This window comes from Pseudorca crassidens, chromosome 2 (genome assembly GCF_039906515.1).
Source record: "Pseudorca crassidens isolate mPseCra1 chromosome 2, mPseCra1.hap1, whole genome shotgun sequence".
Lineage (NCBI taxonomy): Eukaryota > Metazoa > Chordata > Mammalia > Artiodactyla > Delphinidae > Pseudorca > Pseudorca crassidens.
The window spans coordinates 87,562,144-87,573,767 of NC_090297.1; the positions used below are offsets into that span (position 1 = coordinate 87,562,144).

An 11,624-nucleotide genomic window follows, 5' to 3' on the forward strand; every position below is an offset into this window, starting at 1 on the left:
CACTTCTCATATGTAATCTATGGACATAGCCCGGCAGCTCTTCCTTTGAAATATTTCCAGCATCCAATCACTTCTCACTCTTCTACCAGCAAGGACCCTGGATTAAGCCATCTTCGTCTGAATTATTTCAACAACTGAGACCTCCATGTTTGCCCCGCTCCAGTCTATTTTCAACACCGCAGCCAATGTAATTGTTTAAATTTCATGTCTTGGCATGTTTCTCATCTGCTCAGAATTCCCAAAGGCTCCCCAAAGGCCTTACCATGCCGAAGGCCCCCTATGATCTGGCGGCTACCCCCTCTCTGACTTTATTTCTCACCACTCAGCTCCTTATTCCCTTGCCTCTCATTTCAAGTTTTCAAATTACTCTTCCCTCTCTATGAAGCACACTCCCACGACACCCTTGTGTGTCCCTCCTTCACTTCCTTCAATCTCTACTCAAATGACTTTGTCAGAAAACTCCCCATCACCACACTCTGTAAAATAGAGCCCCCTCCCCAGGCACTCTCCGTCTCCCTTATTCTTCTGTTTATAGTCCTTATGCTACTTTTTTCATGGAAACATTTTTCTTCATAAATAAATGTATATATGTGTGCATATACACATATTTGTTTATTATGTATATATATTTGCATATATGTGTGTTTATAAGTATATATATGAGATGTGTATATGTATATATACGTATATGTATATACATATATATATGTATATATACGTATATGTATATATATATAAAGTCCAGGGCTAGATTTGATCCTGGGTTATACACACACAACATTTACAGGAGTTGGCAAATCTAGCCCTGGCCTACTTTTTATATAGCCATGAGCTAGAAATTGTTTTTATATTATTAAAAGGTTATAAAATGGAAAATACGAAAGATGAATATGCAACAGAAACCAAACGTGGCCTGCAAAGCCTGAAGTATTTACTATTTGCCGGCCCCTGTGTTAGTGTGTTGTCCACTAGAATGTAAACTCCTTGAGGACAGGAACTCTGTTTTGTTCACTGTTATAACCCAGCAAATAGGATAGTGCCTGGTATAAAGTAGATGCTAAACAAACATTTTGAATGAATGAATGAAGAAAATGAGACTTAGCAAGGTCTGGTGACTTGTCTAGGGTCACCCAGGAACTTGACAGATGAACCAGAATTCAAACCCAGGTCCGCCTGGTTCCACAGCTGGATCCTGAGGTCCCAGAACTTTATACAGCAATGACTTGAAACTTCTTGTTTTCTACCCAAAAGCCCCTCATTAGACTGTCTCTAACATGCTGTCAGGTAAAGGACCCTGCAGAACAGGACATGGAATAGACATGGTGTATTGCAGAAAACCTTTGATAATTATACCATAATAACATTTACATCTGATATCAATTATATGTAATGTGCTTTCAAATACATCACTGCTTCTTAGCTTCACCATGTTTCTGTATAAAGTGAGGCAGGTGCTATATTCTCATTGTACATGTTACAAAACTGAGTTCCAGGCCAGTTAAAAGAATTGGCTCTCACAAGTCGTGAGTAGCAGAAACAGAATAATCCAGATACACCACTTTCAGTATAGAACTTTCTACTGTACCAACCAACATATATCCCCACAACTCTACTGATGGGCAAATGTGCTCCATGGATGTGGAGGGAATTTAATAGAATGGCATCACATCTCAGTAACTTCTGAGAAACCAGAGGTACTGCATTTTACTTGGAGTTCTATGATATGCAAGAAAACCTCCTCAGCTATAAACAGCCAACTACCAACAGCTAGGGGCAGGAGGAAAGTCAGAATTTTGAAACGAAAGCAATAAGTAGGAGAATGATCTGCTTGGACTTGTATTGGTGTGACAGTGGCACAGGAATTTTGAGCTGCCAGATGCATGACCATCTTAAAGAAGGAAGTCAAAATAACTGACAATTATCTTAGCTGACAGTAATACCCACAGCTGTCATCTCCTGAACTAGCGCGCTATATCGAAGCAGCCATCTTTTGAGGCAGCTTATTTGAGAGCTAGGAGTATTTGGCTGAGAAACTACATGCGTTTCACGGCTGCCCAGGGCCAGCTTTACTAACTTTGTGAATGCTAGTGGTTGTGTGTTTTTATCCAGGATAGAGGTCACGATGCCACACCCTGGAATTAACTTGAATCAGACATGTAGCTCTAAACTAGTCTAGATACCAGCTCAGAAAGCAACAATCTAATTTCAAATGTCTGTTTCTGTCCCTACGAGTTCCCTTATACTTTGTCAGGCTATGTGATAACATTTTTTTTCCTAGGAAACGTAGTCTCCATAAACAGCAGCAGCTGAGGCCACTGTACTAGATTTTGTCCATTTCTCACCTCTTCACTCTACTCTCTATAATATGGTACAACTTTTAGAGAACTGTGAAATTAAAATGAAGTGTCATTCTCAATGTTAGGATATGCAGGGTTTTTAAGTGTTAAATATCTATGATTTTAAATCAAATTTAATAATTATAATGTTACAAAGTGTTGCTTGGCTAGAAAATAAAATTATAATGTTTTCTCCAAACAATTTATATGAAAACTTGTGTAAGAAAAATTAACAATCTGAAGGATAATGACAGATGGACCATTCCTTTTGGTCCAACTTTAAACTTAAGTCTCTTTGTAAAACAAATCTCTGTTTCATGTGGAAGTAACATTAGTAGTCGCAATGAAGAAAATGGGACCAAGGGTCAAATATTTTACCTAAGAATCCCCTTTGTCAAAAATAAAAAAACTTTCATTGAAAAATGTTGAGCCAAATTCAGGTATTGGGTATCTTCTATGTACTTAATGTGATGTTTGGTGTGATGCTAAGTTCTTAGAAGGTATCTGGATACTTACATTTAATATTCCAAGTAAAGTTTGTGTATGGGGAATATATATTTGAGAGCTCTGTATTTGTACTGTCTTAAGTAATATAAAGTATATCTTTTTGTTCAGACTTGAGAAAGAGATCCAAGATCTTGAAAAAGCTGAACTACAAATCTCAACCAATGAAGAGGCAATTTTAAAGAAACTAAAATCAGTTGAGAGGACAACAGAAGACATAATACGGGTAAGCATTAGCTAATTTAAAAACTGAATCCCTCCCAAAGTGATTCCACAAATAGTATATAATTCTTCAAAGTATATCCATATATAGAATTTATTTTTTAACTGTATTAATCATGGAGAATTCTTTTTTCTTATAGTCTGTGAAGGTGGAAAAGGAAGAAACATCAGGAGGTATGTTTTTGAGCAGCCTATGCTATGTCTAACTGAGATATTTTTTGACAAGTCCACTGAATTTTTCCCTTTATTGTAAATATATTCTAAATATATTTTAAATTAATATTGATTTTACAGAGTCAATTGAAGACATCTATGCTAATATCCCTGACCTTCCAAAATCCTACATACCTTCCAGATTAAGGAAGGAAAGAAATGAAGGAATAGAAGATGATGAACAAAATAGAAAAGGTATACAAAAAAATCTGTCTTCAATGGTAGGTTCTCAAATTCAGATTTTACAACATCAAATATTAGCAACTTGCTGTGACATTCTATCCTTCCAGGTTAAGCAATGGTCCATTTTACAAAGTTCCATGAGGTATGTGAGTCACTTACAAAAGTAGGGATAATGGGGTTACAATATTTATTCCACGCATTTCATTCCCCTGCAAACCAGGTAAGAACAGGGAAGATAAAGGCCTGAAGGAAACAAGAAGCTCTTAAAGCAAAGCTCCCCTGCTCAAAAATATCTCTCCCAACATATTCCATGTAGTAGACACTAGAATAAAATGAAATGAAATGAATGAATTGAAAATATTCCCCTTGAGAAGGCTCGGCATTACTTACCCCCATGTGGGAATGATTTGCATGACACTAATACTTCAAAGCCCCAGGGAAAATGAAGGCTTGTATTGGAGCAGAGAGGGAACCTTTGAATTTTAGAGTGAAAAGAGAAGCTACACTCTATCTGCAGGAAGTAGTCATTCATTCATTCATTCATTCATTCAACAAATATTCAGTGAACCCCCTACTCTATGCCAAGCTCAGTTCTCACACTAAGAATACAGTAATGAATAAAACAAAAAATCTCTGCCCTCATAGAGTTGACATTCTAAGGGAGAAAATAGATTAAAAATTAGATAAACAAATAAAATATATCATATTAGGAAGTGAAAATACTAAAGAGAAGAAGAAAACAGAGAAGGGGGATAGGGCAATTGTGGGTGAAGGTGTTGCAGTTTTATTTGGGTAGCCAGGGAAGCCCAAGAACCACTGGGCTACGGAGGAGAGATGACATGCAAGATGCATTCACAGAGGAAGGTGGGAGCACACAGTAAAGCAGGCAGTACAACGTTGTAATTTTGCCCAGGATCCCATTGGCTTTACTCTGCCAGTTAAAATCACAGCCCTCAGGATCTTGCCAGGGACATGAAGCAGATTTCAACTTCCCCAAAATCAACCAGTTCTCCCCAATTCAGTTGTTTTAGTATAGCTGATAGTGCTCTATTTTTAGCCCTTCTTAAAAATGGGAGTGAAAATGAAAAGAAACATAAGGCAAAATGAGAAGCATGTGATTCTAGCCTACTCCCTCCCTCTTCTATACCAGTTCTACATTTAACAACCTCCCAGTTGGGAAAATTTTAGAACACTCCTCTCTAATTTCAACAGGCTGCTGGCCTGTGCAGCAAGGCTGTAACAATAAAATATACAGTGCTTGGCCTTTTATCTACAGTAATACACAGAGAGATATATTCTTCCTCACTAAAAAAAAGATCTGATCCCTGAGCAATGTAAAGAATGTAAATCTGTTGTGTTGGATTTATTCATTAGAAAGGGGATATCTTTTGGTTCCCCAATGAAAATCCTTACCGTTAGGAACCATCAGTTTCTTTTCTCCAATCAGCTTCTCTTCTTCAATCTTTTCCATTTTTTCAGTAATTTCATACATCCTTACACAAAAACCCATGTCATTAAACTATTAGTCATTATATAATTAATGAATAAAATCAGAAATTTTAAAAAGACATTTCATAAAAGAACAAAGGGGATACTTAATATAAAAATAAACACTGTGAAAGCTAGCTAGTTAAAAAGAGAAAAAGTTAACTAAATCAGGGATCAAATTTGTCTCTCGACAGCTTTGTATGCCATGGAAATCAAAGTTGAAAAAGACTTGAAGACCGGAGAAAGTACAGTCCTGTCTTCAATACCTCTCCCATCAGATGACTTTAAAGGTACAGGGATAAAAGTTTATGACGATGGGCAAAAGTCAGTATATGCAGTAAGCTCTAATCACAGTGCAGCATACAACGGCACCGACGGCCTGGCACCAGTTGAAGTAGAGGAACTTTTAAGACAAGCTTCAGAGAGAAATTCTAAATCCCCAACAGAGTATCATGAGCCTGTATATGCCAATCCATTTTGCAGACCTACAACGCCACAGAGAGAGAAGGTAACTCCTGGACCAAACTTTCAAGAAAGGATAAAGATTAAAGCTAACGGACTGGGTAATGATGTGAATAGATCCACACACAACATGGACAATGGACTTTCAGAGGAGAGCGGCAACAGCTTCAATCACATCAGTCCCGTTCGGCCAATACCTCAACCCCGATCGATGCTTCAACAAGCAGAGGAGACACCCCACACCCAGCAAAAGAGGCTGATGACTCCTTGGGAAGAATCCAATGTAATGCAGGACAGGTATGCTCCCTCTCCAAAGGCGGGACTGAGTCCCAGCGAAGCACTAGTTGGGAAGTCAGAACGCCAGGGTTCTTCACCTACTTGCCAGGAGGATGAGGAAGACATTAGATATAATATTGTTCATTCCCTGCCTTCTGACATGGATGAGAAAGAACCCGTGACAATGATTTTCATGGGTTATCAGCAGGCAGAAGACAATGAGGAAGAAAAGAAGCTTCTGACGGGATATGACGGGGTCATCCATGCTGAGCTGGTTGTGATTGATGAGGAGGAGGCGGGTGAAGGAGAAGCTGAGAAACTATCCTACCATCCCATAGCCCCCTACAGTCAGGTTTTCCAGCCTGCCAAACCAACACCACTTCCAAGAAAGAGATCAGAAGTTAATCCCCATGAAAACAGAAACCATAAATCTCCCCACAAAAATTCCATATCCCTGAAAGAGCAAGAAGAAAGCTTAGGCAGCCCTGTCCACCATCCTCCACTCGACGTTCAGATAGCAGGAGATGGGACTGAGGATCCCTCCCTAACAGGTAACAAAAACGACAAGGTTTGTCACTGCTGTCTAGTCCTGTGATAATCTTCTCTTTGTGTTGTTACCAAACCCTCGTGCTTTCAGCTTTTTTTTGACCACTTCATAAGCTAATACATGCTAAGATTTTTTTATTAATGCTGATATGAACTGTTATCATCATAAGCAAAGTGACTAAGTCACTTCAAAAGATAAAGAAAGTGAAACAAAAATTTGTTGCCTTATTTGGGTACTGCATTGATTGACCTTAGTAACTTGAAATTCATCTTCTGGCATGGTATGGGTGTAAATGTATTTGAATTACTATCATGTTGGATCAATATTAGATCGTTTCCCATGAGAATCGAAGCCAGCTCTTTTTTTGTGTCTCTCTGTGATTTAAACTTCCTGCATAAGTTAACAAATTGCCTTAATTTTGCACGAAAAAACAAGAAACAAATTTTACTTTCAATGTGATATTTTATTACTTTGTTATATCTTGTTTTTCTATACTTTTATAATTTTATTAACTTTATTTCCTTAATTTTTCTATATTTTAAAAAAGAATATCAGTTTATTCTACATTATCTATAACATTTAATGTCACATAATCTTCCCTAACTTAGAAATTTCATTCTTTTATTTTCTAAACATTTGCATTCCACATATTCTCATTCTCTGTAAAGTTTTAGAGCTATCTAGCTTTTCTAGCATTGAATAGAAAATAACACTTTTTCTACAAAACTAATAGCTCATCAATTTTAGATTCTTTATTATCACTTGAATATTGTTTTCTACTTACTTTGTACTTTGTTACTACATTCTTTGTAAACAATAAATAAGAATATGATAAAATTAATTATAATAGCTGATAAAATGAATTATAATAGCTAAAGACATAAATCAAATTACCCAGACATACGTACTAGATCTGTGAAAGGAACAGTAATTTTAAATGTTCTAATAGAAGAATTTTCATTAAAAAGCAATAACTATTGAGTCCCAGCTAATCCAGCAATCAAAAAACCTAATAATTCTACAGAACTGTTGGTAGTACCTGCACCGTTCAGGAAGGATTCTTCCTCTGCAACCAAGAAACCCAGTCTTAGGTTGCCAATAATACGATAAAATGGACCTCTTCCATTTTTTAAGTAGTTAAATTAAACATACCTATTGTAAATTTAATTATCTGAAGAATTTCTAAGCTCTTGGTAAGTGCGCACTTATATTATCTTCCCAAATCAGAGTTGAATGGTGTGTCCGCACAACGGAAACCTGATAAAACTAAAATCTCCCTTCTGTTACGAGAATGATCAAACTTTGCAGCTTAAATTCATTTTTTAAACAACAACACCAAAGACTTAGAAAAGAGGAGCATGCTGTTTATGGTCAAGAGCAGTGACATTACACACTATAAAACCTCCCATTTTTTAACTTGGATGTTAGCCAGCTCCTCCCGAACACCCTTATTCCTTCTCCCCTACCCATGTCAACACATATATCCCAGAGAAAAAGACAGGAAGTGACTAATGTTTCCAGACAACACTAATCATGCCACTGAACTAAAATAATGAAAACAGGAAGACCTTTTGCAGACAAAGTAACAATACAAATGTTGTACTATCAATCAAATCATCTTATAAACAGAATGCTCCAAATTCCTTGCCTTCTGTTATGACATCATTTTACACTCCCATTTTCCAATTCACCATGTGGATTACAGAACTGATATTTTTAATGGGTTTTTTAAAATAAGTATATCATATTGACATATGCCTTCAGGGTACGTCCATATTCATAGAATATATAGCCACCTATGCATTTCAATTTCACAAGCACCAACTAGGTTGAGCTTCTCCCTCTAAACGCCTCCCCCCCAAAAAAATACATATTGATACTTGAAAATCCACCATTTCAGTCCATTCCTTTATTTATGGTATAGGTGCCCTACTATATATAAATATTCCTAGTAGGCACAATAGTTAATAAGTGTAAGTCTCTTTTCTCTTAGTGTAAATGCTGTTATCAAAGCCTGACCTGAGAGCAATTTTTAACTTGAAAAAGAACATGAAGGAGGAAGAAAGATGGAAAAAGGTGGAGCCTGGAGACCCTAAAGATCAGATTTTTTAGCCAAAACTTTGAAAAGGATAAGACACAACAAGAAAATTTAGGCAAATTTATGTCCATTTATTTATGTATCAATAAATATAACAGGATCATGTTCAAAATATCTGGCTCAGTGCCGAATGCATCTAACGAGTGGCCCCTGTAAGCTTTTACTGGGACTCCCCTACTATCCCCACCAGCCAGACAGTTGACTCCCTTTGGTAATCCTCACCAACCTACTTTTGTACTCCTTTTAGCTCTGTTCTCCCTTCTTACAGATGTCAGTGGCATTTCAGGATGAAGAGGTAGGGAAACTCAGCTCCGGGGGATTCAAAAGCTAGTGGTGGCAAAATTGCCAACCTGTGGCAACCATTAGAAGCCAAGGAACACCGAGAGTAAGGAGGCAAGCTCTCTTCCCTCAAGTTAATACCAGCCAAAACTGTGCATCTGAATTGCTATGAGGAGAGGAGATATAGAACTGAGAAGAACAGAAAGGAGAAGTAAAAAGGAGAGCTGATGACTCAGATCTTTTAGCTGCTACACCAAGGGGCCTTCCCATTGCCAGAAGCTGTGTCCCCACACATCTACTTGGAACTCACACCATCTACTCACCGTAGGCCTAAAGAAAGGAAGAGCAGATTCTAACAATCTAGAATTCTTTTTTCCCCCTTAAGAAACGGGACAGTGAGTTACTGGATTACCCCACTCCTGAGGATGCAAACATCCAGGATGTCCTTTAAGAACTTCACTGAAAATCCACAGCACACTGGCTATGCCTGATTTACTGAATCTAAGTTGAGGAGTAGCTGTAGGGAGGAGGATTTTGCCCCAGCCTTAAAAGAGACCTTCAAAAGTCCCTTAAGATGAACGTTTCCTCTGTTTTCATTTTTGGTATGGGCAAGATAGAGGTCCAAAAATCCCAAAGTAAAACCTATAAAGACTTGCCTTCTGCCTTCTGCCTTCTTGCTGTGGAAGCACAGTCCTGTCCTTCAGTTTCACCGTCTGACATCTCCCAGCAATCGACACCATCCTCCTGGCTACAGAGCAAAGGAAATTCTCTCAGCTGGTCCTGAATTCAAGGGAATATTCTTGATCCTGCCACTGGAAATAATCATTTCCCTTAAAATTCCAAGGGAAATAAAGCTCTTTGACTTCATTTAAATGAAAACATTTCATATAAGTAGAGTGAAAATAAAAATGACCGTGGCCTTCTTACAATATTAGATCCCCAACCTTCTCGTATTTGTGAAAAAGAGCTTCTTAGAAATAGGGTCATTTCATTTGTTGATGGACAACTAATATATGGCTGTGAAATAAGAAAACATGATTTCCCTTTTTGATTTTTTTTAATTAAACAAAATTTTGCAAACAGTTAAATAGCTGGTTCTTGGGCCATATTACACATGATTGTAATGATCAGTGCCTTGAAAGCATCTCTCAACTTTTGGAACGTGACTGAGACAGCTATACTCTGTTCTTAAATATTAATGGCATGATACCAGAACATCAGAGAAATGTTATGAATTTTAAATCTACATTTTTAAAATGGTTTCTACATCTAATATACCATTAGCAGTGAAATATTCTCAAAAAGATAAATTTGCCCTTTGAAAGCACATATAACATATCTTGACAAAGACATTTTATCATGACTTCAACTCCTAAATACTGGTTCGTATCGTTTCATTATTAAAAATTTTGTTCTTGCTATTCTATATCCAAGGATGAAGCCCTTTGGGATAACCAAGTTTGATGAGTTAAAAGATAACCCAACCATCATGAATTAGGGTTTATGTCAATGCCTTTTTTCTCTTTAGTAGTACATAGCTCAGAAATATGCACAAAACAGTCATTGACCCATAGCTGTTTATCTATGGCTAATAGTGATACTGTGCACTAATCCTGTATTTACTCAATTTATGCTGTGTTTGCTCTTTTAATTTTTATAGAAATAGGTTCCTTCTAGTTCCAAACCTGCTTCTTCCCTAAGTTAACCATAGCTTATTATTTCTACTATCTTTTTATGCTACTAAAACAATGCTCACATTGTTGGATAAAATCATCTGAGGTATGTTTCAAACTTTCCTGCAATCTATGTAATGGTCATTTAGAGTGAAAAGTAAAGCTTTTTTTCCCATAACTCTCTCTCTATTTTTTCTTTATTTTGCAGCCTTAAGGATGAGAATGGCAAAGCTGGGGAAAAAAGTTATCTAAGAGGTGTACCATCTACGTAAACACCCTTTGAAGAAGAAACTAAGAAACATTTGCAAATTTCTCTTCCAGATATTTTGTTTCTTTTTCCTGAGATACAAAAAATTATAATTATACCCATATTAAGCCATGTGAATAAGCAGTAGTCATTATTTGAAACAAATACCAAAAAAGCTGGGGAGAACAAACTCTTAACTTTTCCAGTTACTTGACATGATTCAGTGGGGGGAAACCAACATATTTTTATTGTATTGATACCAAAGCATTTCTAATAAGAGCTTGTTAAATTTAAGAATAAAGTTATTTAAAATAGCCCGACTGTATTTTATTAACTGACCTTGTAATTTTGCTGACACAAAGATTGAAAGATCATAGGAAGCCACTGCACCTCATCACAGAAATATTCATCTTCAACTCTGACAAGTAAACATGCCATCCCAAGTCAACAAGGCTCTAAGACAACTACATCCTCTTGCTAAGGACCAATTCAATTGAGACTTAAAACTCTTTGCATACATTTTAAAGGTGCATGCAATAATTATCCTCATATTTGGGGACTGGATTTGGATTATCTTGATAGCGTACATGACTTTACAGTTGATAACCAATATGTTCAGTTTTCTTGAAATATCATCTTTTCTTTCATTCAGTTCAATGTGAATTCCAGGGTACAATGACTGATTATGACCCAAGACTGTTGGATGGAGGACTTCCCAAATTCTCAACACAAATCTGATCTAATGTTTGACCAATTCTTGTAAACAAGTTAGAATCCTAATATTAAAACATTATAAGAAAGTGTACAACATTTCATTCCTAAGTATTCTTGCCAGGATATTAAATCATGATTTGAAGGAGAATACTCCCATACCAATTATTTCCTGCCTTACCTTGTTATACTGCCCTCCATCCAACACCCTCAAAATCCACTCAAATACATCTTCCCCTGGATCGTGCCAGTGCTAATTATCCAGGTCCTGACAAGTCTTTCAGTGAATGGTCTGTTTTCTCTTGGGAAAACACTGAATTGCCCTGGTGAGACCATGATGAAATTATCTTAGCTACTAGTGTGGAGGCAATGAGAAGTAAAACAA

At 36.9% G+C, this 11,624-nt stretch overlaps 1 protein-coding gene across 2 annotated transcripts in view; it reads left to right on the top strand.

Moving 5' to 3' along the window:
* PALMD (palmdelphin) overlaps positions 1 to 10,842 on the top strand; it is a 55,659-nt gene extending 44,817 nt beyond the window's left edge. For both annotated transcript variants that reach the window (XM_067727005.1, XM_067727004.1), the window contains exons 5-9: positions 2,952 to 3,066; positions 3,203 to 3,236; positions 3,357 to 3,470; positions 5,141 to 6,235; positions 10,490 to 10,842. In XM_067727005.1, coding sequence (XP_067583106.1) covers positions 2,952 to 3,066; positions 3,203 to 3,236; positions 3,357 to 3,470; positions 5,141 to 6,235; positions 10,490 to 10,533 — 1,402 coding nt within the window. In that variant the 3' untranslated portion in view covers positions 10,534 to 10,842. The remainder of the gene's footprint in view (positions 1 to 2,951; positions 3,067 to 3,202; positions 3,237 to 3,356; positions 3,471 to 5,140; positions 6,236 to 10,489) is intronic.
* Positions 10,843 to 11,624: the final 782 nt, after the last annotated feature.